This window comes from Hemicordylus capensis, chromosome 1 (genome assembly GCF_027244095.1).
Source record: "Hemicordylus capensis ecotype Gifberg chromosome 1, rHemCap1.1.pri, whole genome shotgun sequence".
NCBI lineage: Eukaryota > Metazoa > Chordata > Lepidosauria > Squamata > Cordylidae > Hemicordylus > Hemicordylus capensis.
Window position 1 is genome coordinate 239,584,774 of NC_069657.1, and position 28,000 is coordinate 239,612,773.

The following is a 28,000-nucleotide window of genomic DNA, read 5'->3' on the forward strand; positions in this document are numbered from 1 at the left end:
GACATGCCATTTTATGTGGTGCTGTTTGAAAAGCTGCTTCACTTTCACTTCTCAGAGCTGTGGGTTTTTTTTAAATTGGTTTGAGCCAATTGTGGGGCGGGGCGGAGGAGGAGTCAGGACCAATAATTAACCAGCATAGCTTGTACCTGTCAATCCTGGCTTGGCCTTTTATTTTTATTTAACCTGAGACACAGACAGTATGGACAGCTTCACTATATTCTGCGACGATATGTATAATAATAACAGCAACAACATTGACAATAAAATTCTGGCATCCCAGGTCCTTGGGAAGGACTCGATGTCTGGATAAAACAAACCAGTCAATAACAGCTGTCTGACTGTGTAAAATAATAATAATTATTATTATTATTATTTCTTGTTTACACAGTCAGACAGGTGTTATTGACTGGTTTGTTTTATCCAGACATAGAGTCCTTCCCAAAGACCTGGGATGGCTAAATTTTATCATCAATACTGTTGGTTATTATAGATATCGTTGCAAAATATAGGCTGTTCCCAGTAAAGCTGCTTTTTGTAATTGGCTAATGGTGATTTCTATGGCCCCTATGGTGTTGAGGTGCTCTTCGAGGTCATTTGGAACTGCACCCAGGGCGGCAATTACCATTGGGATTATTTTGGTCTATTTCTTATTATTATTATTATTATTATTATTATTATTATTATTATTATTATTAAGCATATTTTATACTGCCCAAAACTTACATCTCTGGGCAGTTTACAGCAAGATTAAAAAGTAAAACTTTAATTAAAAACAAAAATTAAAAGCCAGAAATTTAAAACACAATTTAAAATTTTAAAACAATATTCCAAAAACATTAAAACAATCAAAACAATATCAGTTAAAAGCCTGGGTGAAGAGATGCATCTTTAAAGAATTTTTAAAAGTTGTCAGAGATGGGGAGGCTCTTATTTCACCAGGGAGTGTATTCCAAAGCCTCAGGGCAGCAACGGAGAAGGCCCGTCCCTGAGTAGCCACCAGATGAGCAAGTGGCAAATGCAGACGGACCTCTCCTGATGATCTCAACAGGCAGTGGGGTTCATGATGAAGACGACGTTCTCTTAAATACCCAGGGCCCAAGCTGTTTAGGGATTTATAGGTTATGACCAACACCTTGTATTTTGCCTGGAAACATATCGGCAGCCAGTGTAACTCGTTCAACACGGCAGTAATATGGTCTCTCCTAGATGGCCCAGAGACCAGCCTGGCTGCCACATTCTGGACCAACTGTAGTTTCCGGACTACGTACAAGGGCAGCCCCACATAGAGCGCATTGCAGTAATCCAGTCTGGAGGTTACCAGCAGATGTACTACTGTTTTGAGGTCGTCTATCTCAATATGCCAGCTGCAGCCACAGAAATGGACACAGCTGGCATATCAGCCAAAGCTGATAGGAGGCACTTCTGGCCACTGCCTCAAACTGGGACACCGAGGAGAGACTTGGATCCAGAAGCACCCCTAGACTGCGTACTTGTTTCTTCTTGGGAAGTGTGACCCCATCCAGAACAGTCAGATCAAAATCGTCTCTCGAGTTCCGACCCCGCACAATGAGTACCTCCGTCTTATCTGGATTCAGTCTCAGTTTGTTATCCTTCATCCAGCCCATTACCACCTCCAGGCAGGCATTTAGGGAGGTTATGCCCTCTCCTGATGATGCCGACATGGAGAAATAGATTTGGGTGTCATCAGCATACTGATAGCACCCTGCACCAAATCTCCTGATGATCTCTCCCAGCGGTTTCATGTAGATGTTAAACAACATCAGAGACAATACGGAGCCCTGAGGGACACCGTACCGAAGTTCAGATTTTGAGAAACAACAGTCTCCAAGAAACACCATCTGGAACCTGCCCGAGAGGTAGGAGCGGAACCACTGCAAAGCAGTGCCTCCCACCCCCAACCCCCTCAGACGCTCCAGAAGGATACTATGGTCGATAGTATCGAAAGCCGCCGAGAGGTCCAAAAGGACCAACAGAGTCACACTTCCTCTGTCCATTCCCAATTGGAGATCATCCATCAGGCCGACCAAGGCAGTCTCCAACCCATAGCCAGCTTGGAAGCCAGTTTGAAATGGGTCTAGATAATCAGTTTCCTCCAAGACCATCTGGAGCTGGGAGGCCACCACCCTCTCAGTCACCTTGCCCAGCCACGGAAGGTTGGAGACAGGCCTGTAGTTACTCAGCTCTGAGGGATCCAAGGTAGGCTTCTTCAGAAGCGGTCTAATAATTGCCTCCTTAAGACTAGGAGGCATCCTACCTTCCCTCAGAGATGCATTTATGATCTCTACCAGGTCTTCTACAACAACCCCACTGCCTGAGGACAGGTGGTGGGCCGCAGTGTTCCAATCAGTTTGTCCACATCCTCAGGAGTCATAAACTGGAACTGATCCAACCTAACCACGTAAGAGGAGTCGCTGGATACCTCCACAGCAGATACTGAAGTAAGTGTGGAGACAAAATCCAAGTTGGCCCGAATACGAGAGATTCTTTCCACTAAAAATTCATTAAACACATCACAGTGGGTAATCGATGGTTTCAGATTCCGATTCAAGGGAGGAGCGGCACATACTAGTCCTCTCACAACCATGAACAACTCCGCTGGACGTGAACTTGCGGATGCAATACGGGTAGAAAAGAATAGCTTCCTTGCCGCACATATCACCTGAGCAGGTCTTCAAATGAGTTCTATGTTGCAATCTGACGGATTCAGGCGAGTCTTTCTCCACCTGTGCTCTAGTTGTCTACCTCGCTGCTTCAGCCCCCGTAGTTCTTTCGTATACCAAGGGGCCAGTTTTCAAGCGGGTCAGAGAGGATGCTTAGGAGCAATCATGTCTACTGCCCCGGTGAGTTTGCTGTTCCAGTTCTCCACTAGGATATCAACAGGATCACCGGCAGAGCCAACACTGATTCCCTCCAAGGCTTCTTGAAATCCTATGGGATCCAATAACCTTCTTGGGCGGACCATCCTAATAGGTCCCTCGCCCCTGCGAAGGTGGGGTGTGACTGTGAGTCCAACCTTAACCAGATGGTGGTCCATCCATGACAATGGGGAAATCACAGGAGTCCCCACCCACAGAACACCACCCTGATCAGAGTGAAAGACCAAATCATGCGTGTGACCTGCAATGTGCGTCGGTCTCGAGACCACCTGAGATAGGCCCATAGTCGTCATGGCCGCTATGAACTCCTGAGCCTGGACAAATTGGTCCCGAAATGAACATTGAAGTTGCCCAGCACCACAAGCCTAGGCGACTCCAATACCAAACCCGAATTGGAGTGGATGACATCATTCAGTCTTTCATTCATTCATCCGATTTCTATACCGGCCTTCCAAAAATGGCTCAGGGAGGTTTGCACTGAGAAATAACAAACAAATAAGATGGAACCCTGTCCCCGAAGGGCTCACAATCTAAAAAGCAACACAAGATAGACACCAGCAACAGTCACTGGAGGTACTGTGCTGGGGTGAATAGGGCCAGTTACTTTCCCCCTGCTAAATAAAGAGAATCACCACATTAAAATGTGCCTCTTTGCCAAGTTAGCAGGGGGATGCCATTTGGATGCCATTTGGAAATCCCTGTGTGTTTCAACAGCTGTAGCAAATTTGGTTCAAAGCGGTTAGGCGGTTCACAAGTTAGCCCACATGTGCCTAAAGGTTTAGGTGTCCGCCATCTTGGATTGGGGGGGATGACATCATCACAGACTATGCCGTTGGGGTGTTCCTATGTGTCCCTACAACTCTACCCAATCTGGTTCATATTGGTCCAGGCGTCGTGAAGTTGATGGGGGGCGGGAACACACGGATGGACAAACACACGGACAGACACACAGACAGAGACACAGAATGCCGGGTGATCTCATAAGCCTACTGGAAAGTAGGCTAAAAAGGTTCTAAACTAGATCCTTAAAATTATAGACCTATAAGTCTCCTGTCAATAACTGGCAATCTGTTGGAGATTCAGCTCCGCATGACATCAACCTTTTGCACCAGTAACCCTAATGACAACTAGGGCATTGGGAGTAGAGATAGTCAGTCAGGGTCTCCTACTCTTTCCTGATGATCTCTGCCGCTATGACCCCTCAGTTGATTGAATGTACTCAGAAACTTCCTGGGAGTGACTTCCTCCTTCTCCACAGAATGCTTCTAGCTTGCTCGCTCAGCACCATGTTTCTATAGGTCTCTCACTGACCAACATGTAGCCAGAACCTAGACATAGGTTCATTTCATTGTAAGTCATTTCCTCCAACACAAACTCTATGCCATATATCTTAATTAAAAATTAGTTGAGGGGTGAAGTGAATAACATCTTTAGTACTGAACAAACTGCATTCTGAAGGGGGCACTCCACTTTAGATCATGCTACTGAAAGTTTCTGGAATGTAGGGGGTTGCCCACAACCCATATTAGCATGCTGGTGTCTACCTTATTTTCCTGTTTAAATTATGAGCCCTTTGGGGACAGGAAACCATCTTAATTTTTTTAAAAAATTCTGTGTAAACCACTTTGAGAACTTGTGTTGAAAAGTGGTATATAAGTAGTAGCAGCAGCAGCAGCACAATTGAACTTGCTTGTGTGAGTTGGGGGCTCAAGTACTTTTATTTCAGGCATCCAGCCTGCCTGGAACTGCTGGTGGTAGCAGTGAAAACCCTTCTTGGAGGAATCTGGGGGTGTAAAGGCTTGGAAAGTAACATTTCTCACATTGCTGTTGATGGTGTTTCAGTTGTGTTTATTTTTAGATTGTAGACAGGGAGCCATTTTCTCAATTATTTTGCTATGTAAACTTTTTTGTGCTCAAGTTAATTCTCAACTCTCGGTGGAAAAGGAAAGCTATTACCATGTTACATTCAAAAGAGGGTTGCACAATGCTGCATATAGCTTGAATCTGCTATAAGCAGCACTAATCATATGACCCAGAGGGAAGGCAAAACAAAGCAATGCCATGCAAATAGGTGTTGTGGCCTTGTCAGTCCATTAGCACTACTTTGAAATGCCAACTTAGAATTGTGGGTAGGCCAGTTAGCCAGGACCGGTGCCAGACTATTTGCGACCCCTCTGAGGTCTGCATTCTGCGCCCCTCTGAGTTCTGCGCCCTAAGCAGCTCCCTAGTTGGCCTGATGGTAACACCGGCCCTGCAGTTAGCACTGAGGAGTGACTTTTAATAATTGGACAATCTGGGCAGGAGACCAAAGCTGCCTCCAAAAATAAAGAAAGAGGGTTTTCTGATTCCTTCTCATTCTTTTTCTCTAGTCATAAGTCTAAAGTATTTTGGTTACCATGGCTATGGACAGAGGCGCTCTTACCCCTGGACTTCCGGGCTGAAGTCCAGGGCATCCAGTCCCCTTGGGGGTCCCCAAATCCTTTTTAGTCTGTCCCAGGTGGTGTGGTCACGTTAAAAATGTGTGTGAAATAGTGTTTGTGTGTGTGAGAGGAGCCTTCAAAAACCTTTAGGTCTATGCTCCAAAATTCCCTAGGTGCCCCTCTGATTATGGAACCGGTTGTCCAAGAGCCACTGAAAACATATCTAGCAAATCAGAAGTAATTTCAAAGGCTCAACATAGATTAAAAGCCACTCAGAGAAATGTCACAATGGAACTCAGGAGGAACAATGGTCCATTGGGACATGACCTCACTTGTTACACCTCCCCTTTGCTCACTCATCGGTCACATGAGCAGAGGTGCTATCTGGGAGCAGAAGCATATGCTTTTCTCTGCTCTGTTATAGTGTTGTATATTGACATATACAACATATATAGTTGTATTATATTATTATTATATTACATATATCGTTGTATATATGTTGTATATACAACATATATAGTTGTATATAGAGAGAGTATAATATATTGACAAAAAGAGATAGAAAGAAAGCGTGCATACGTGCATCTGTGTTTGTGCTTAGGCTTTCTTTTAGTGAGAGAAACAAAGGGAGCAAGATGTAAGTAGGATTTCATAGAGGTTTCTACTTTCTGATTCTATCATTCTCTTTGTGATTTCAGGAGAGCCTTGGGGCTTCCTCCTCTCTATCTAAGACAAGCATCTTTTTAATAGAGGTTGTCCTCAGGGCATGTTCTGATGCTTCAATACACCTGTGTGTGTATCTTCATGAGTCCAGGTGCTGGACCATTTATTTGACCCTTTTAAGCAAAGGCTAGTGCCACCTACTGGCTGGACATATTAGAGCAACATTTCCTAACAGGTGGCCCAAGCTCAGTCTAGGGGCAAAGAGCAGGAGGACCCTGCAAGCCCCACCTCTCATCTTCTTTCCACTTGGTTCTAGGCTGCAAAGGCTGCGGACCCTCCTGCGTAACCGGAGGCCCAAGTCTGCTCCACCAGAAGGAAGCAGCAAGAGAAAAAAAGAGGGTGCCACAGTTCCCATGGCTGCTCATCCCAAGAGCTGGCACTTCATTGCCTGCTGCAGAAAACCAAAAGAGCAACAGGAACCTGAGCAGCAGGGAGGGGTTGGCATCAGCACTCCACCAGCCCCTCCCAGAGCAAAATGGTATCATCTCTGCAGGAGGAGGGAGGCTGTCGCTCTCAAGAATGGGAGGGATGCACACAAACACAGGCAAAGCTCCAGAGGACTTGAAAACCTGTCTGGAGGTAAGGAGATGCTCAGGATTGGGGGGGCAGGGTGGATTTAGGGGTTGAGAATCTTAGAAACTGAGGCCAATAGGTGAGGCTGGGAGGCAAAGCAGGTTCCCAGGTCGCTGTACTCTTCCTAAACAAAGAGGGATCCAGTGAGAAGAAACTGGGTCCTTTTTGGAGGAAGGACACAGATGGGTGCATTAATATGTCTCCACATTCTTCATGTTCTTTCCCCCATATTCATCAGTGAGCGGTATGCACTGCTCCCTCGACTCCTCAGACCAGTCCCAGCTGGAGAACCTAGAACTGGTTGAGGAGGTCATGGTGGACCGCTCAACACAGACGGTCTGGGAAGACCAAAGTGAAAATGAGAGGCAAAGCTCCAGAGCAGATTGGAACCAGTCTGGAGGTGAGGAGATGCTCAGGATTTGGGGGGATTTAGGGGTTGGGAATGGAGAATCTTAGAAATTGAGGCCAATAGGTGAGGCTGGGAGGCAAAGCAGGTTCCCAGGTCGCTATACTCTTCCTAAACAAAGAGGGTTCCAGTGAGAAGAAACTGGGTCCTTTTTGGAAGAAGGACACAGATGGGTGCATTAATATGTCTCCACATTCTTCATGTTCTTTCCCCCATATTCATCAGTGAGCAGTATGCACTGCTCCCTCGTCTCAGACCAATCCCAGCTGGAGGACCATAAACTGGATGAGGAGCTAACCGTGGGCAGCCCAAAAGAGCGGGTCTCCAGATGGGAAAACATGGGCTACATGGACAGCCAAAGCTCCAGAGCAGTTTGGAACCAGTCTGGAGGTGAGGAGATGCTCAGGAATTGGGGGGATTTAGGGGTTGAGAATCTTAGAAATTGAGGCCAATAGGTGAGGCTGGGAGGCAGAGCAGGTTCCAAGGTAGCTATACTCTTCCTAAACAAAGAGGGTTTCAGTGAGAAGAACCTGGGTCCTTTTTGGAAGAAGGACACAGATGGGTGTATTAATATGTCTGCACATTCTTCCTGTTCTTTCCCCCAGATTCAGTGGTCAGCAGCATGTACTGCTCCCTTTTCTCCTCCAGCTCCTACCACTCTGAGGTGGAGGACTGCAAAGTGGATGAGGATCTCATGAAAATCATACACAGGCATATGGAGGACAGAGAGGAGGTACAAAACCCCACATCCCAGGTGCTTCCTCCACAGGTTGCTTCCATGTTCTGGACCTTTACCTTTCCAATTGCTTTTCTGCCATCAGATGGAAGGGAGGGGGTGTGGGCACGAACGGTGGTTCCACATGACATGTCATATAGGACTGTCACGGTGATATTCCCTGTGAAAATCAGCAATGCCTCTCCCTACAGTCATGATCTTACTGCATGATGAGACTCAGAATTAAGCCCCATTCAGCACCTGCTCCTTTATTTCATTTCTGCCTCCTCAGTCCTCACTCCTTTCTTTCCAAGTGGCTTCTGCAACTTGGGCTGATTCAGAGGCACACAAGTGAACAGGAAACAACTGAGACAAGGGGCAGAAGCCTATTTAAGGATTTCCTTTAAGGGACGGAAGTCCTGGGAAGCCTCCAGAGTGCCGTGCCTGGATATTCTGGCTCTTCCCTTGCATTTTAACTCCCGAATTGCACCACAAAGAGGGTGTGGAAAAAGACAAGAGGGCATCATTGGAAATACTGGAAAGTGCTGGGTTGCCCTGCCCTCCGTGTCATCTGGATCCCCTGAAAACACTGAATGGAGGAAATGTGTGCCTCTGGGGGGAAATGACTGGAGCAGAAGCAGCCACGGAGCCCAGAACAGTTTCCATAGTAGCCTACAGGATCCCACCCCTTTTGATTCCATCCCCTTTTCAGTTCTGCCATCTCTCTGTGCACTAGCAGAATGCTATGCAGGGTGGGAAAGTCCTCAATTCCTCTCTCATTCAGAGCCACCGCGGGATGGGTGCTGGACTCTATCAGAATGTCCTCTCTTACCTAACTGCTTGACTCTCTTGCAACTTCAGAGAGCCAGCAATCAGGATGAGGATGTCCATTTCCTCGCGGTCCTCTGTACTTGCTGCAAGGCTGCATATAAGAGCGGCCAGGAGAGTCTGGATCTCCCCTACAGCAAAGGACAACTGATAAAAGCAATCGTGGTGAGTGAGAAAGAGGACCAGAAATCGAGTGAAAAGATGGAAGTTAAATAAGGGGTGGGACTGGGAGGTCAACACATTTGTGTAATCAATATAGATTCCGCCTTTTAACACCAAACTGCTCCCAGGGCAGCTCACAAGCTTATCTTGAGAAGGTTCTGTAAAAGAAAGGCTTGCGGATTTGCTAGAGAGTAGGACAATGCAGCCTTTTGGAACAGGACCACTAAGTCCACTTAAAAACAGCCACAAGACTGCGGCGTACTTATAATTCCCACTCAAGGGAGTTAAGTGGTCGATCAAGATATAGACAAGTGCTTTGGAAGGAAGGTTGGAAGGTTGGGTGAGGTTGGAAGGAAAGCTCAAGAGTGGGCTGAAATAACCCCTACTAGGAAGCATCATGAATTGATGCTTCTCTGCTCTGTTTTGGCCCTTGGTCTTTCTCAGGTGGTGATGGAGAAGTCCCCTGTGCAGTCTGGGCCTACCATTCTCCTGCTTTATGCCATGGCTGCCGTCTCCTGCCTCAGGTATCTTTTCTGGGAGAAGGGGGATCTCTCTTCACAATAAGCCAAGACGACTGGCAAAAGGGGTGCAGTGAAAGGGGCGAGTGAGGGGAGAAAACCTTCAGACCTGCTCAAAAGCCCCAGAGCAGTTAAAATAAAGGGGAGAGACACGGGCAGAAAAGGAAACGGAAATTGCCTATAAAAAAGAAGGGGTCTTCCCTTTGGCCCACAACACTATCAGTACAAGTGGCTGGAAAAAGAACGGGGATGTATTGGCTCTGTGATGGCCCCAGTGGAGTTTTGATTCCTCTGGAAGCTGCTGAAAATAAAATATTTTTTAATGCTGGACATACAGTAATTTGGGCTAAGCCAGAATGCAAAGCCATAATTCGGGAGGGAACAGAGTCGTGTCTGAACTGGCCCGATAGCCTGCAACGACTTTGGGGTAAATCCAGCTGATATGTGGACTCACGCTCTCTATTCTGGAGGATATTCGAACTAAAAGCCATGTGTGTAAAAGCTCCAGGTAGGACTTGGGGGGGAGCAAGGTGAGGCAGCAATTTGCGCCTCACCTCAGGCTCCCAAATACCTTGGGCTGCACCTGAGGATGACAGCCTCTCCCCCACCCTGCATAACTTATCTTTCCCCTCTACCCTGCCAGCAAAATCAAGCCTCCAACTGACCCAGAGCTAGAGTCTGCGATCCTGCGCTTTGCTGTTCGCGGGGTCATAACAGTGCAAGCAGGACATGTCCACAAACAGGTACATTCTTATGGAATTCATCAAACACACCTCCTGGAGCCATGATTGCTAATTCCCTGAGATACCTTCTATCTTCAGGGGTGCAGTGGGCAAACAAAGCAGAGGAGGTGATTCACGGGTGCTGACACAGTCTCTTTCCATCTCCTTCATTGCATGGCCCGTGGGCCGCTGGTGGCCTCGACTTTCCTATCCTCACCCCCGGCTGATGAGGCCCAAGCTCCCCAATGCCTTCTGCTGTGCCTTCTGAGTAGCAGCGAGAGACGGGAAAGACAGGAAGGTGCCTGGAGAGCCCCCTCAGTGTGCACACTCCCCGCTCGCCACTGGGTCACATGCTGCTAGGGGTGGGGGCACTGGACCAATCACAGGCCTGTGGCAGAAGGCAGAAGGAGATGTGGAAGTGGCAGCAGAATGGGCGAGTGCCGGCAGCCTCTGCCGCATAACCAGTGAAGGTCACTGGTCTATTTTGTCATCCGGAATCCATGGAATGGCTTTGATGGAAGGCTCTCACCTTGACTGTGCTGAGCTCCTCTTTGTTGACATGCTGGAGGGCGGGGCCTGGGGGGAGTGCCGCAATTACACACTGGCTCTCTCTTTTCTTTCAGGCTCTGCACAAACTCGCAGCAGACAATCTGGAGCTGATGCTGAGGGGTTTTTTGTCAGAGGCCCCAACCACACAGCATCTCTTGTCCCTCCTGGAGGTAAGAACATTGAAGAGGTGGTGAGGTGGGAAGGAGAGCCCGGCAGGGAGAGATGGACACCTGGGCCACATGTAGTCAGCGGGAATGCCCACCATGCACCACTGTGGCTCTTCTGTGATTGGCAGCCCAACGGAAAAGGCAGGAACATCATGCGCAATCTCATACAACATGCTGTTGAACAGCATCACATATGCTCTACACATCTCTGAATAAAAGCTTGATCAGGAACAGTATCCCCAAATCAAAGAGACGCAGGAGAGGAACAACTGAGCAGACTCACCTGTTCCATCCTAGAGATCTCTGGGAAGCCACTCACTTCCTCTCCTGGACACAAAGGGCTAGACTATACATGCACAGACTCAAGAGGTAAAGCTTCTCCTTGAAAGCACCACTTCAGGGAACAAGTGGCTGAGCAGATACTTAAATGCTCCCTGTGGCAAATCAGTACTGCCCTTGACCCTGGCTCCCCCCAAAAGGATTCTCAACTTGACTCTTAGCCAATATAAGGGCATAGGGGAAGAATTGACACCAGCTCTGTGAAGAAATTCTGCTATACGTGTACAGGAGTGGCTGGAGGAATAGTTTCAAATCCAGGCAAAGGGGCATGAGAAAGCTAGATAGGTCCCTCACAGGTGCATCACACAGGCTTCCGACACCTCAGTATGAGCAGTTGACAGATTCCCACAGAAAAACAGAGGGCAGAGGAGGAGAGGTGAGAATGGGAGGAAATCCGACTCCTTCCTTCCAGACCAGAGGCTTCACTGGAGTCCCTGACTAAGTCCATGCGGGAGGCAGTTGTGTGATGAGGCACGGGGATAGTCAAGAGTTCATACGGCGTGACAGAGACAAAAGGAACTTAAAAACAGGACTATGACTCCCTGTTTCCTGGAAATAGCCCTGAGAAGCCAAGCATTCCTTTTATACGAAACATACCTGTTTGTTTGTTTGTTTGTTTGTTTGTTCAATTTCTATACCGCCCTTCCAAAATGGCTCAGGGCGGTTTACACAGAAAAATAATAAATAAATAAGATGGATCCCTGTCCCCAAAGGGCTCACAATCTAAAAAGAAATGTAAGCGAGACACCAACAACAGTCACTGAAGGTACTGTGCTGGGGGTGGATAGGGTCAGTTGCTAAATAAAGTCAGGCTTTTGGTTTATCATTTTAAAGTTTTAGGTTTTAGAGTTTTTAATCTGTGTTCTAAACTCTTTTAATTGGGTTAATATTTTAACAGGGTTTTTTTTAAGATTGTGAGCTGTATAGGGACTTGTATCTGGGGTGGTATAGGGCCATGTTAAATACTGTAAATAAATAAATGTTAGCTGCATGTAATGAGATTCTGCGGTGCTGTTTCTCTTTCAGCACATCAACATCTGGATCCTCTCCAGGAATGCCCAGGAGAGAGCTCGAGCCAGCAAACAATGCGCCAGCTTGCTCCGCTTTAGTGTCATGATGCCTGATTGTGATGTGAGTATTACCACACACAGGTTGGCATAACTTGGTTTTGAAGGCCAAGAGAGTCCTTGTTTTGGGAGGCAACCATAGCAAGAGAAGCAAGTGGAAATCCTTATTCTCTTCTTGCTTTGTGGAGTGAGTCTGAAGGCTGGACTCCTTGCATCGAAGTGGCCTGAAGACTTGTCACAGTCTCTGGAGCTGTTTCCTTTTGAGCTCACATTTGTCCCTTCGATTTGAGGGCAACAGAGGGAAAGCCAAGAATCAAAGTGGGGAAGTGAGATTGGCCTTGTCTGCACCTTCCTCTGGTCTCCGAAGACCAGAGATGCATTTCATGGAGCTCTGAAACCAGGCACAGTTCTAGCTCAGGATAGTGGGACTCTGTGTACTAAATTCAAAGCTAATCAGTCACTTGGCTGATTTTTAATTTTTTTTTTCCTGACAGGGAGGGCATTTCACTTTTTTCTTTTTTTAATTTCCCTGTTGATCTTGCACAAGACTGCAATCAGCCACCAGGTGGCAGCCTTGTGCAAGAGCAACAGGGAAAGCACCCTTCCTGTCTAAAAAATTATTAAAAATCAAACCATTGTCTCAAGGGCTTCAAATTTAATACACAGAATCCTGCTATCATGTGCTACAACAGAGCTTGGTTTAAGAGCTCCATGGCCAGCCCTCCCCAACTTAAGAATTTTTTTATAATTTTCCATTGATTCCTACGTTAAAAAACAAAAGAAAAAACACCCTTGTAGCTGGCAATAGAGACATGTCGCAGCTTGGCCAAGATCCATGACAAATTAATTTTAATTTTAAAAAAATGAGTTGAGCTTTTCAGGAAGGAAGAATTTTTAAAATTAAAGAAAAAATAGAAATGAATGAATGGAAGTTGATTCCAGGGCACAGGAAACAAGTCTGCCCAGAGTGCTATCATGTCAGCAAAGACTCGGCAAAGCCACCCCTCCATCTCATCTTGATCCACTTTATCCGTGGGGTCTCTCCACACATCAGCATCGTATCTGCAGAATGACAGAGTATCCCAGGAAAACATTTTAGGAAGTACAACTCTTTTTGGATGCAGATACTCTGAATTAAGCTCCATTTGTGAAGATAAAACCTGTATAATTCCGCTTGCTAGGTGAACAGTACCTTGCTGACATAGTAATGAATTTGGTCTAAATCCCACCCTCATAGGAATGCACCCCAAGCCCCATGTGGAAAAGCTCCAGGAGGGGGCAGGCAGAGTAAGAGAGAGGTGATAGTTAAAAATCAGTTGGATGACAATTGGTCAGACAATGAAGAGGGAGAAGCTAAGCTGGAGGCTTGGGTCAAGGGAGGAGTAGTGAACAGGAGGGACTTTTCTGGAGAAGAGAGAAGTCAGGCTTAAGGAGAGGCAGAGGATAAATCCAGAGAGGCGGAGGGTAGATCTGAACGTCCTGAGAGGGGAGGCACATCAGGAAGAAAGCGATCAGGTTAGGCACCTAACCCCTATGTGGAGAGGAGGAAAAGTAAGAAAGAAACTTAACTCAGAACATTTCTGTAAGCTGTAAGTTATAAGAATTTTAACATCATTCTGAAACCACTATGCTTATGTATATCTGAAACCTTGTTGTAACCATCACGCTTAGATTCCCCCCCCCACGCAAAAAACCCAATAAAACTTGTTACTTAGGTATGTTTTATTTCCTCTCCCTCAACACCAGCAGAAGGACTATGCTATCACACAAACAAGATGGGGGGAAAGTGAGAGTTGGTCTCAGATCCTTTCTAATGAGGTCTGAGTGGTGGTAGCAAAGTTACTCTTGGCAGCAACGTTACTCACAGGCCTCTTATCCTTTCATCTCAGAGCTAAATGGGCTTCTTTCAGCCTGACGTGTGGCAGAGTTTGCTCTTCTGGCAACATACCTGTAGGTCAAGGGCGTAGCAAGGTTGGAGTGGGCCCAGAGACGAGATTTTAAAAAGCCCCCCCCCCCAAGTCCAGGGCCTCCACACACCCCAGGCCCCCAAGGATTTAAGTCTGATATTTCAAAATATGTATGCTGCCTAGAAATATATTTCACTGAAGACACACACACACACACTTCACAATATATAGTGATATACATTGAGTACTATATATTTGTGCTACTTTTAATGCCCAGAACACACTAGAAACACTAATTATTAAAATGGGACCCTCGCTGCAAATTAGCAAAGGAGACTTTCAACCATGCAGGGTGAGCCTATGTCTGTTTTCTCAGAATTCTGAACCAATTCATTCAAGTTTGATTGCAGGAGGTTTTTCACAGGAGGCTTTTAAAGCCCTTTTACACACTTCTCCTCTGGAATGCTGCATTCACATGCTGGCCAGATTGACCCTGAAGTCCCTGCAAGTTACTGGGGAGCAGTTCACACATAAGAAAAATAAAATAAAAGAAAAGCACCACACATGCTTCACAGTTCTCACTAAGACCTTCTGGGTTGCAAAACAAGCCAGCAAATATTCCAAGCAGTTTTAAATTAAATATTCAGAGACGTCTCAGTCTCTCCCCGTCCACATCAAAGCCCTATGGCAAGCAGATCCCTATATCTGGGCGGGGGGGGGTGACCACAAAAAGGAGTCCACCTTCTACCTGGCAAATGCTGGGCTGGGCAGAGGGTCTGCTGCAGAGAGCTGTGGGGGCCACTCTGCCTGCCTGCCTGCCTGCCTGCCTGCCTCCTTCTTTCCTTGCTTGGGGCCTCCCTTTAAGCCAACTCCAGTTCAGGCTTCACTGAGGCCTACACGGAGGCCTCCCTGGAAGCCCCGCCCACCCGCCCATCAGCTGAGAGGCGCCCGGGAGAAAAGGAGCTCTTGGCAGCTGGCCTGCTGCTTCGATGGCCCCCCAGGAGGACAAGCAGGAGACAGGCAAGCAGGGCAACTGGCTGAGGGGCCTTGGGGCTGGGCAGGGGGCAGTGGGGAGTCCTGTGAGGTATCCCTGGTTGGGCCCCCAGGCAACCGCCTCCCCTTGCCTAATGGTAGTTACGCCCCTGCTGTAGGTATCCAGTTCATCCTGTCACCAACCCCTTGCCAAGACAGAGAGGAAAATGCACCCTCTTGGAGGGGCCTGCTTGTCTATTCACGTTAGGAAGGGAAGAGATGACTGGTCTACCCAACCCAGGAATATCCATTGCCCACGAAAGAAGGGGAAGGGCTGACAAAGCAATGTGGATGACAGAGATCCCTCTCATTTTCCTTCCTGCTAGAACTCTGCAGAACTCCCCAGTTTGGGCCACCATGTGGCGAAACTTGGAATCTGCATAATGGATTGCAGGAAGGATGTCAGCCGAAACGCCAGGGAGGGAATCTACCGGCTCCTAGAAGTACTTCTCCACCACAAAGGTAAGGAAGCTGGTGAGACCAACACTGCTTTCTAGATTATTATGTGTTCTATAACAAATGCCTTAGTTTCAAATACCAGTAAATCAGATTATAGCCCCTGGTCTTTTGTCTTGGTCCATTTATATCCACTGATTTCAGCCGAGTCCTTCAATAAGGGTGTGTCCTCCACAAAGATGACTCTGCTAGTGAGTGACCAGCAGCTGATTCAGCTGGATTTCCTCATCTCCCCTTCTCCACTAGACCCCATCCTATGAGCAAACATGGAGACAATGAGTATACAGGCCCTCTCGTAAACCAGACTCGAACCTCTTATTTCTCAAGTCTGGCTTCGGACCACTGCTGCAGTGAGCCATGGCGGGGTTCAGGCAATTCCTCTTGGGGGGGAATCCGGAAAGACTCCCAGCCATTCTGTCAGAAACCCCCTATGTCATCAGGATGTATAACTATTTAGCCCCGATGTTTCCTTCTCAGGCCAGAGCAGCAGAGAAGCTGGGGAGCTGTGGAGCCGGAGATGGCAGGAGGAGGAAAGAATTCTGGCCTATCTGAACACCGCCAGAGTTGGGGAGGTAAGAAGATCCCTCTGTGTGGTTCCCTTGGGTGCCAGAATGGCCCATTGTCCCCCTCTTTGGGAGTGTGAGAATGGGCAGAGGCGTCCTTATCACTTTCTGCATTCAAGAAGCGCCAGAATCAGCATTAGGACATCTTGACACAGACCTCTCCAGAGACACAGTGGGCTAAATAACTGCAGTGCATGTTAGTTCATGGAAATGCGACTTTCAACCTGCTGTAGTGGCATGACACCTTGATAAGATAATGATGATTGCTTTGGTTTGGAATATCTACATCTATCAATGCACATGGTCCTTTACTGAGTAGCCTGAGCAGAAGAGCAGGTCCTTCCCCAAGCACCTTGCCATCTCAGTTCTGACTGTGGAGGAGATCAAAGAAGGAAGGAATGAAGAGGGAAAATAGGAGAAGCAGTTCTTATGAGCTGAATGCATGTGAATCAAGTTGCACATCTTTGGGCTTCAGGGGAATTAATTGAGGCTGATTCTTGATTTTAGGTTTTCAGGGAGATCTTTAATAAAGATCAGGAAAGATCCTTCCTGAGGACCACGCTTTGGGCCATTAATCATCCCCTCCACAGGGTTAAGGAGGCTGGACTGATCCTGCTGTACTCCCTCCTGGGCAAGGCCGATGCACTGATGGGGTATGAGGTGAGCTACTGGTTAAGCTGCATGGCAGTGGGGGTGGGGGGTGGCATGTAATCAAAAAGGGCCTCTGATTCTGGTGGGTTGGGCATTTTCCCCATCTCCCCAGGAGGAGGAAATCCGGAGGAAAATCTGGCGTCGTCTCCGCCAAATCAAAGAAAGCAAAGGGCTGCCTGAAGAAATTGAAGGTATCTTAAAAAACCAAGGTAATCTCTATTTCAAAAGAATTGGGGAGGGTAAAACCACATCCCTGGAGTCACAGTGCAGGTAGAAGTCCTTTCCCCCACCCAAAGCCATCCCCTGTACCATAGCTGGTCTCAGGCGTTAAAGGTCCCAAACATATTGCTGTAATGTGTGTGACCTGGACTTCCCAAGGGGTCATGACTTGATTAGTCAGGAAACCTTATGCAAGTTCTTGCATTAAGTCAATCCTTTTCAGGCCACATGCACATGTGCAGTGCATCCTGGGAAGATGGAACCTTTGGGAGAGAAATTCCTATAGTTCCTTGCTTTTTCAGGTGCTACAGGCTCAAGGCAACATCCAAGGACCTCAAATCTAAATCTAGTAGTCCTATTATGAATGTCACCCTCCCAGCCACCCTCTCCTCCTGCTGCCAGGACCCAGAAATTCAATGTGGACCTAATGCAGAATTCCGGCGAAATTTCTGAATGTGGATGCTTATCTAGAAAATGAATCCACTAACGTGGGATTATTTTCAGAGCCAGTTTTGAGCGGCCCACCTAACTTCCATGGCACTTAATACAAGCTACGCCTATGACTTGCTTTCTAGCTGCATCTTTTATATGCCGTGGCCTCAAATGATTACTACCACAGTATTATTCTAGAAAAAATACCAGCCATGACATAGGTCCAACAGGGTTCTTTCTGTGAAAGAACCCACTGCTTTGGAAGCAGACGGTACTATTTGCTTTGAGAGCCTGAATGCTAACACCAGCTCCACATACAACTCCTCCACTTAGTACATTAGGAGTTCTACAGTGATTCCCATCCCTAACACTTTCCTTAGTCAAATGGTGCTGGCATCATTCTATTTTTCCTTCTCTTCTCTCCCATTCAGGTGACTTACTGATGGACCTTGGCAGTGCCGCTAAGCCGACTACCCTCCCATGACACCTTTCCTTCCTTTCCATATAAAACACTCAAGTATAAACATATCAAGAGAAAAATCATATAACATTTTAATTAAATGTATTATGTATTATCATAAATGTATGTATCATATGTATCATATCATAAATGTATTAATCATGATCAAAATTCCTCAGAGGGATCAGGAAACTGAAATAACACCTTTTAAAATGTGGATACCCTCAACGATTACAACATCAATAGGACATCAGCCATATCAAGAGATTCTCTACAGAGGCAAAACAAATATGCAAAAAGAAGAGAGGGTCCCATTTTGGTAGACTTTCATCCTGCCTCACCAAACTATCACCAGGCAATAAAAAGACAGCCACCACCCTGAGAGCTTTTCCCAGAAGTTCAGAATTTGCTTACAGCAATAGCTGTCAGAACATCCACGTGTTGCTTTCCATCAACCACCTAATCTATACAGACGATTACTGAGAGCTGTCCTAAAATCACTGATCAGCAATCCTGGATCACACCACTGTCAATCCAGCCGCTGCATTACTTTCACTTTTCTAAAGAATACCATCACTTTTAGCAGTACCACTACCAAGAAAACCTATTACATCTGGGGGAAACTCATCTGTACTTCCACCTGTCATATATATTAAAGAGCGCAGATGTCCATATTGCCATATGCGCTATGTAGGCAAAACATCCTCAGACTTGAAGCCATCTTTCAGGAAGCACAAATCTGCCATCTTAACAAAGAACAACCTATGGGCAGATACTTCAACTCAGCCAACCATCATCTCAATGATATGGAGATCTAAGAGCGCCTTTCATCCAACTGCAACATCTGGCCATCATTCTTTTCTTGTCACTTGCCCTTGGACTCTGCTAACATGGCATTCTTCACTGCCATCTTATGAACTGTATGTGCTCACACACATCATGACGAACGCTAATGGAAGCCACCATGGGACATCCACACCTACAGCTTCTCTTGCTGCATCATTTCGCCTTTGTTCTAGCCACACAGGAGTCTTTTTGCCAGGAAGTACTGCAGGTATAGGCAATATAAGTAATTCAAGCACCCAGAAAGAAAGAAGAGAATAATTGATTAGAAATACATTTTAAAATGTCGCATAATAAAGAAATACGCAAACCCACTGAAATAAAACCTTCATAGAGTATCCACATAAGAAATCCAACACTTAATGATCCGCATATAAAAAAAGATCAATAAAATCAATACATGTAAATTTCCCCACTCCGATTTATTTATTCAGAAGCTTTCAGAATCCTGAGTCTAACAGAAAGAGATGATATTTTTTTAAAAAATTCTCAATTCTCCATTAGTGGAGCTAAACTAATAAACGGGGGTGGGGGGACTAAACATCTAAGAAAATGTTAGAAAAATTCAAAGTCTTTTCAGAACCATAATTCTAATAAGAAAAGATCAAGAAAAAGAAAAGCTCCTGCCTGCAGACTTCCCCAATGAAAGCTGTAAATTTCGTCTCCATAGGTTCAATGCTGGTAGTGAAAGCTCTAAAGTGAGAATGTAGTTATCTGGTCATAAAACCCTTCATAATGCAAACCAAATAAAGCAGGAGGATCCCTCAAGCAGAACTTAAGCTGATTAACATAAATGCAGAACTCTGTGCCAAAACTATGAAGCAAGAGCTTAAGCAGATCACATTAATCACTTCCTACTGGCTCTCTTCTCAATACACAATACAGCATAGTTGCCTCCTAAAAAGTCCATGGGAGGTTCAAAAATGATGGAAACACAGAGACTGAGGAACAAAAATGCAAGGAATCCTGTTAGTACTTACAAGCTCAAAAGGTATTCTCAATTGTGGGAGTGTCATTAAAAACAAAAGGGATAGCGACAAAAATAGATCTAAAGTCTAATGAAAAAGATTTTTAAAAACGATTTTGAACTTCCCATTCGACTGTCCAGATAATCCAAGGGCTTAGGAAAGAAGAAAGTTAATTATTAGAGAGGAAGAAACTGACCATGCGAAGACATGAAGTATGGATATTTTAAACCCAGAGCCAAGACAAAATTCCCAACCCATGCACACCAAATACGAGACGTTTTGGCAAATGTTCATGACTGGCATCTAGAACCTATTATATTAAAAAGAGATGAACAACAGGGAGGAATTTGAGAGAAGGGGGAAAAGTTAATTTAAAGAGAAGAGGAGATCTTATGAAATACTAAAATGAAATTCCTCAATGAAAAATCAAACAAAAAAATAACTGCATCTGGAACTCTCAATCTTCTGAAAACCAAATACATCTTCAGTGCCATAATCTCATGCAATGCCATCCAATCAAACTTCAGTTTTAACCCATGATTTGAAAAAATAGAGAAAAAACAATACCCTTTAGTATAAAGATTTTCCTCTTCACAAGAATTTTTGATAACAGCTGTTAAATTAACAGGGAATCCATAAAACCTGTTCTTCATATTGGAAAAGACTAATTACATGTACAGGACAAAAATATAACAGTAATTATAATTATAGATGAAACGTATAAATGTATAAACTAATTTCCCCTAGTCTCTATAATACTTTTGGAAACTACAATAACAGGGAATCCAATGGGGGAAAATTAATCAGCTTTCAGTAAAATCTATCTCTTATAAGTAAGTTCAACCTAATAGCTTCAACAGATAAATTCACCTATATGCCTTTAAACACAGATTTCCCTATTCACCAATACCATACATTTGCTATTTCTTCAGAGGGAATAAACTGAATATGTTCATATTAAATAAGCATATAATAATAGCTAAAATAACAAACTAAACATATTAGTATAAATTGTGATAACCTAAATGTATACATTTTTATCTTGAAATAAACCAATAGGAATTTAAAATCTTATTAATATTAAAAAAGGATAATAAAAGTAATGGATTTAAAGGGGGGGGAGGAAAGAAAAACATATTATTTAATTCTCAGGTATCATTTACTTCCCACATCAAAGCAATATAGTAAAGAGTCCCAGAGGAATTCAGATCGAATAAGTAGATACTATTAAGAGTCTTTCCTAGTCCTTCAAGGGGTTAACTTGAAAGTCTTCAAAACATTCCAGGTAGAAAGATAAGAGGAAACTCTGCTGGGAGACTAAACACTGCCGGAACTAGCTCCATACGAAAGAAAGCTTGTGCATGGGGAAATGTGTTATCAGGTTAGGTGTAGTAAATATAAAAAGCCTTAGGTCTTCTATTTGTGATCCTTCCAATTTCAAATGTTGACTTTCAGGCCAGACTTCTGAATAGGATTTACAATGCTGGGTAATATTTATACTCCATCAGTGGTGGTAGAAGGTATTCATCCAATTAGTCAACAGCAGAAAATAAAGAGAGTCCCCAAGTCCCTAAGGATGCCGAAACGTTCAAAGTTTCTTCTTTTCCCCTGTTTTTCCATCACCATAATCCATACTATAATGAAAAGGAGGCATCAAAAGCTCAGAAATTAAGAATCCCCTTTCCATTTGTCTCTACAGTCCCAAATTCAATAATGTTGCTAAAAGTTCCAGGCAGCAAGCAAGAGACATAAACATAATTGTACCACAAGAGAGCTTCTGTATTCAAACTTCCATATACATACTGTATTCAAACCATTAAAAAGTAAAAAACCCTCATTCATGTATCTGTTCCATCCTAACTTCAATAACGCTTCTAAACGTTCGAAACAGAGAGTGCCACACAAAGAGCAAAGAACTTAATTACCAGCCATAAAACACTTTTATCAGTGCCAGAATTCCAGTGCTGCGATGATGACGACGACGACGATGATGATGATGAATTCGATTTCTACACCGCACTTCCAAAAATGGCTCAGGGCGTTTTACAAAGAGAAACAACAAACAAATAAGATACCTCCCTGTCCCCAAAGGGCTCACATTCCCAAAAGAAACATAAGACACACACCAGCAATAGTCACTGCAAGTACCGTGCTGGGGTTTGGATAGGGCCAGTTACTCTCCCCCTGCTAAATAAAGAGAATCACCATGGTAAAAAGTGCCTCTTTGCCAAGTTAGCAGGGAGATAATTAGTAACTAGAGCATCAAACGCTTTGCAAAACCACTCGCAGGAATTCTTCAAGGTAAAACTAAAAACAGATTCAAATAAGAGGCTGGGTTGTGCAAAACAGTAAGCAGTAGAATCACACATTGGTCATGTAAGACTTCATTCCTCACCCAGCCAACCCTCTTCTTAATGCCGTTTACATAATTCCCTCTGGAAAAGTCAGTAGGAGGCTCAAAAGTAATAAAGACAAAAAAAGGGGAGGCCAGAAGAAGTAAAAAGAAATGCCAAAGATCTTGCAAGCTCAAAAGCCATGGTCATCTCAGAGATTTGATAGGCAAGAAAAAAGCCGTTCTTCAGAAGGCATGTTGTTAAGCCTGTCTCCGTTCAGCCTGATGCTTAATGCAGAAAGGTCTCTGCTGAGGGTTCATCCAGGGTCCTCCAGGCTTTTTCAAGCCTGGAATCTCCACGGATCCCCCCCCGGGGGGGGGATGCACCCTGCATGCATTCTGATCTTTATGTAGCCGATGAAAGATAATTAGACCAAACGGGAGCGGAAAGCCCTGGCAGCCAAATTGTCAGATACTTCCCAGAAGAACGCCATCTTGCTTCTCTGTCCATTCCTCAAACCTATTGGGGGATCTCCAATCTCTATTTGTATTAAAATCGGGTAGCTGAACTATCGATGCTACTATCCCTCAATATAGATCTAATTTGAAACCATACTAGCCATGGTATTTGAGATCCTGTTTCTTGTTCAATCTCAACCTTCTTGAATAACCTCTTATTTCTATGGACGTCTTTTATTCTATAAAAATTCTTTCCCTTCAACATCTTCAAATAAGCCAATCCATATTGATCTTCCCCACTATCCAGATATGTTAATAAAGGTGTTAGTGGAGAAATATCTTTCTTATAGAATTAAATAGATTTCTCCTAGGAATGAATCCAGATTGATCGATATGAACAATTTTATAACTAATTAATTTAAGTCAATTTGCCAATAATTTAGTATACTGTATAATTTATAATCAACATTAAGTAGCAAAATTGGTCTATAAGAGCTGACTTCCTGTAAATCTCTACCTATTTGAGGAATTAATGTTATTTTTTGAGTCATACCACGAGGGTGGGAAACATGCTCCCTGACTCAGAGCATTCATTAAAATTACAAACTTTGGTATAATAATTTCTTTACATTGGCTAAAAAATTCCCCTATCAAACCATCCGGTCCTGGAGATTTGTGATTCTGAATGGTTAAAAACACTTCTGCCTCAGTAAATGGTGCATCCAAATTCTTAATATCCTCTGGAGTTAGTTGTGGGGTACTAATCTTATCTAAGTAGTTAAGAATTTTCCCTTGTGTTGGGTTATGAGAATTATATAATTGTTCAAAGAATGTAACAAACTGATCACTGATATCTTTAGTGTTAGTGATGGTTCGACCTTTATCATCCTTTATTACTTTTATAAGCCTCTTCTCCTTAACTTTCTTTAATAACGATCTTGTTAATAACTATCTTGCTAACGATCTTGTATTTCTATCACCATATTCATAATAACTTTGTTTTACATAACAGGTTGAGTATGAAATTTTTGTTGTTTCCAAAACCACTAGCTCCTTCCTTTTCTTCCATATTTGCTGAAAGGTATTAACAGACCCTGTTCTATGAAATATTGCCAATAAGTGTTTAAACTCCAACTCTAGTTTATCACTCATTTGTGTTGATTCTTTTTTAATCCTGCTCATCTGATTAATTCACTCCCCTCTAATAACAGCTTTCATCACATCCCATTTCATTACTAATGATGTTTGCTCCTTATCATTTTCATTTAAAAAAAAAAAAAATCTTAATGTTTGGGCCAATTGTTGCTTTGCCATTTGTCCACAAGTAATCTAGCTTTAAAACGCCAAACCGGAGAGAATAAAATTTTCTCCTCTAATTAGATACTGCTTTAATTGTGTTTTAATTATGTTTTAATAATTTTAACTTTTTAGTTTTAATTTTTGAAATATGTTAATCTTTTATTGGCTGCTTTTATTGTTTGTAAACCGCCCAGAGAACTTGCGTTTTGGGAGGTATAGACATGTATCAAATAAACAAATAAATGGAATTTAAAGATCACTGGGGCATGATCCGAAACAAGAATGGGTCCAATTTCTCCCTTATGAAATTTTATGAAATGAAATTGAGTTAACAAAGTATTAGATGCCCATATATAACCCAACCTAGAATAAGATTGGTGTCTTCCTGGAAAAAAGGTCAAACTTTTGCAGAGGGATTAAGCATTTGCCAAGAATCTATAAGCTCATATTTATGCATCAATCTTTGAAAGTTCAACGATAGTGAGGCTTGTTTCTTATAGTGTAAAGATCTTGATTTATTCTCGTTAGATGACTTAGTGGCATCAATATTAAAGTCCCCCCAGGCCGCAACACTATATTAGTACCAGCAAACCTTTTCATTTTCCTCATTGTTTTCTGAAGGAAGTAAATATGTCTCTGATTTGTAGCATAGATAGCGGCTGAAGTAATATCCTTATTGTGCAACTTCTCCTTAATAAAAATAAATCTTCCATCCTTATCTTTCAAAAAAATTTCAACAACAAGATCAATGTCAGCTTTAAATCAAATACCAACCCCTCTTGCTTTGTTTGGAAAACTGTTTTCCAAAATATTTATCTGCAGTATCCTCTATCTTATAAGTCTCTTGTAAAAAGACCACAGCTGGGTTAAAGGATTTAATATAGATATCCTGGCCCTTTTAATTGCATCCCCCAAACCTCTCACGTTCAAGGAAAAAACCATACAGTAATCACTCATTTTTAATTCTTAGTTCTTGCTGACAATCTATAGAATTATTTCTCTAAGCCAGAATGCATGGGGATGCGTAGGGATGCATGGGGATACCTGGTGGAATGTTCCAGCCTGAAGAGGAGGGTGGCCTGTGGGGAGGAGGACCACCGGTGGGCAAAGCCCCGCCAGCCTGAAGAGGAGGGTGGCCTGTGGGGAGGAGGACCACCGGTGGGCAAAGCCCCGCCAGCCTGAAGAGGAGGGTGGCCTGTGGGGAGGAGGACCACCGGTGGGCAAAGCCCCGCCAGCCTGAAGAGGAGGGTGGCTGGCGGCCCAAGGCCGCCATGAGGAGGAAGCAGCAGCCGAACAGCTAGCCCCGCCTTGCCTGGCCCGGCTGCTGAGGTCAGGAGGAGGTAGCGGCGGGCCCTAGCCTGGCTGCCAGGAGGAAGAGGGAGAAAGTGGAGGGGGACCAGAAGCAGGCAGAGAGGGGAACAGCCAGTCGGCTGGCTGGCCAGCCAGAAAGCTAGCCATGACAGCATCGGGGGGGTGGGGGACACGGCTGGGCCCAACTAGCGCACAGATGCTCTGTGTGGTGTCAGCTAGAAATGATTTAATTTCCAAATTCCAGATAGTTCCAATCCTCTCAAATCACCCATTTCTATCTTAGTATATCCATCTATAGAATGCAACATAATGTATTTAACTGTTCCTTTTTAAAATATGCTTCCCCCTTCCCTGAAAACCCTCCCCTCCAACTGCCTCCTCTCCCTGTCACCCCTTTCCCCCCTCCCTTCCCTCCCTGGTGCACTCAGACCAAAAGCAAATATTGTTGCAGAGAAGTTAAATTCTCTAACTTTTTGTGGGGGGGGGAGGAGCATCAGCTCACCCTCTCTCCATTCCAGCCCAATATTCCTTATAACCAAATGATTATTTAACTAATTACTTATATTCACCCGGCCCAGCTAACCACCTTAGCATTCTCCTCCCTGCTTCCTAATTTCTCTTTTAAAATTCACGTACTATAGTAATTTATCAAATCTTCCAGCTGCTTCTCGTAGGTTCCATATTTCACAGTTCTAAGGTCAAATGGCCTAGTTTCAAAGGAGAGAGTTTTTTAAAAAAAAAAATCTTGGCAGAGATGCATATCTTAAACAAATTCTTCTGTTTCCCAGTTAACTCAAGGCTAAGTTGCATAGTTCTCTGTGAGACGTTTTAGCCCAGCTACTTCTTTTTGCATTTCTTCCAGAGATGTAATAACTTGCTTCCCTTCAGGTTTGAAGATAATTATTTTAAAGGGAAACCCCCATTGGTATCAAATCCCTTTTGAAAAGAGAATCTCAGTTAAAGGCTCAAATTCTTCACGCCACTGCAATGTTGCTGTATTGATATCTTGAAAAAATACTACTTTCTCATTATTCCAGATTACCCCTTTTTGATGCTCTTTATAAAGCACTCTGTCCTTCAAGCCAAAATTAACTAATCTCACCAGGACGTCTCTCGGTTTCTGTGTTGAAATCTTATATGATATCCTATGACCTCCTTCCAGATCTCTTTCTACAGTTTGCAAGTCTGAAGACAACTCGTTCATTTTAGTGATAACATAAATAAGCTCATTAAATCCACATTTGGCAACATCACACTAATGCCCCCAATTTTTAAATTATTTCTTCTATCGCGATCATGGATAGTCGCCATAGTCTCTCTTACTTCCTCCACTTTTTTCTGAGTAGCAGATAATTCTAGGGCATTCTTAATCGCCAGATCAAAGACATTACTAGCTGTTTGTCCAATATCAGAGATTTGCAGTGAAAGGTCCTTAAATTGCTTATTAATTTGATCAGTTATACTTGCCAAATCTTGACGGACCGTTGTAAACGTGTGAATCCATTCCACTTGTAGTTCTTTATTAAGCTACATTATCAAATGTTCAATTATTTGTAATTCCAAGGTTTGTCCGGAGGTATCCCAAGGCTTTTCTTGTTTTTGTAACTCAGTTGAGCTTCTTCCTGGATCTCTTCGTCATCCACACATCCATTATGGGTGTGGGGGGGGGGAATACCAGCTGGCTTCAAATCATCCAGGAAGGCTCTAATTCCTTTCCCTTTCCACTTCAACACTTTCTTGGACATTTCCCCTCCAATATCACTTCAAATTAACAAATGTAGCTGCCAAACTCTCAAGGCTAGGTCTGGTAGAAGGGCTGAGATGTAGAGAGCGATTGAGCTAACACACCATCCTGTCTGTGGCTTGCGCCACCCTCCCTCTGACAATTTCATTCATAAGCCAGCCATTTCAGTGAAATACAATGACATTAAACTGAAATATCTCTTGGAAGAATGTTGGATAGGGCATTTGGCATCTATAGAAGCTATTGTCTGAAGTTACAAGGAACTATTTTATTTATTGTTAAATTTATATACAGCCTTTCATTAACAATCCCAAGGCAGTTTACAGCAAAATTTAAAAACAAGATTATAAAAAGGCAATCCCAAGGCAGTTTACAGCAAAGTTTAAAAACAAGATTATAAAAAGGACACTATTAAAATATTAAGCTAAAAATATAAAACAAATCTGATTAAAAATTTAAAATGAAAGCATAAAAGCAATACAGAGCAAACGGAGCAGCAGCAGAGAGAATCAAATAAAAGCCTGGGTAAAAAGCCACGATTTAACATGCTTTCTAAAAACTGTGATGGAGACCTAGGAGTGAATAGCTACTAGTACAACTTTTCAAATTCATTGATAGCGACCCTGAATGTGATGCAACCATCAGCACTGAAGCCAAAGGACTACTTCTAAAAAATTACCCACCCATTTTCTGGCACACTTCTTGACACACACACAGGGGCGTAGCAAGGTTGGAGTGGGCCCAGAGATGAGATTTTAAAATGGGGCCCCCCCACTCTAAGTCCAGGGCCTCCGCACACCCCAGGCCCCCAAGGATTTAAGTCTGATATTCCAAAATAAGTATGCTGCCTGGAAATACATTTCACTGAATACACACACGCACACTTCACAATATATAGTGATATACATTGAATACTATACATTTGTTTTACTTTTAATGCCTAGAACACACTAGAAACACTAATGATTAAAATGGGCCCCTTGCTGCAGATTAGCAAAGGAGACTTTCAACCATGCAGGGTGAGCCTATGTCTGTTTTCTCAGAATTCTGAACCAATTCAGTCAAGTTTGATTCCAGGAGGTTTTTCACAGGAGGCTTTGAAAGCCCTTTAACACACTTCTCCTCTGGAATGGAGGTGCTGCATTCCCATGTTGGCCAGATTGACCCTGAAGTCCCTGCAAGTTATTGGGGAGCAGTTCACACACAAGAAAAATAAAATAAAATAAAAGCACAAGACA

The 28,000-nt window shown here is 43.9% G+C and overlaps 2 protein-coding genes across 15 annotated transcripts in view; one reads left to right on the forward strand and one right to left on the reverse strand.

Moving 5' to 3' along the window:
* Positions 1–28,000, reverse strand: part of LOC128339766 (RNA-binding protein 12-like) — a 78,239-nt gene that overhangs the window by 31,287 nt on the left and 18,952 nt on the right. The window lies entirely within an intron of this gene.
* Positions 6,860–17,944, forward strand: LOC128333564 (uncharacterized). Its single transcript, XM_053269165.1, has 13 exons — positions 6,860–7,013; positions 7,245–7,409; positions 7,625–7,752; positions 8,143–8,727; positions 9,169–9,248; positions 9,886–9,985; positions 10,588–10,683; positions 12,046–12,150; positions 15,352–15,487; positions 15,959–16,053; positions 16,552–16,704; positions 16,808–16,886; positions 17,778–17,944. The coding sequence occupies exons 1-13, from the start codon at positions 6,860–6,862 to the stop codon at positions 17,828–17,830; spliced, it is 1,929 nt and encodes a 642-aa protein (XP_053125140.1). The 3' UTR covers positions 17,831–17,944.

Bases quoted from the DNA above. Each gene is read 5' to 3' on its own strand.
- LOC128333564 (XM_053269165.1), top strand. From the start codon at position 6,860: ATGCACTGCTCCCTCGACTCCTCAGACCAGTCCCAGCTGGAGAACCTA. The intron at 9,986-10,587 runs GTACATTCTTAT...CTTTTCTTTCAG, and splicing joins CAGGACATGTCCACAAACAG to GCTCTGCACAAACTCGCAGC. The intron at 15,488-15,958 runs GTAAGGAAGCTG...TTTCCTTCTCAG, and splicing joins AGTACTTCTCCACCACAAAG to GCCAGAGCAGCAGAGAAGCT.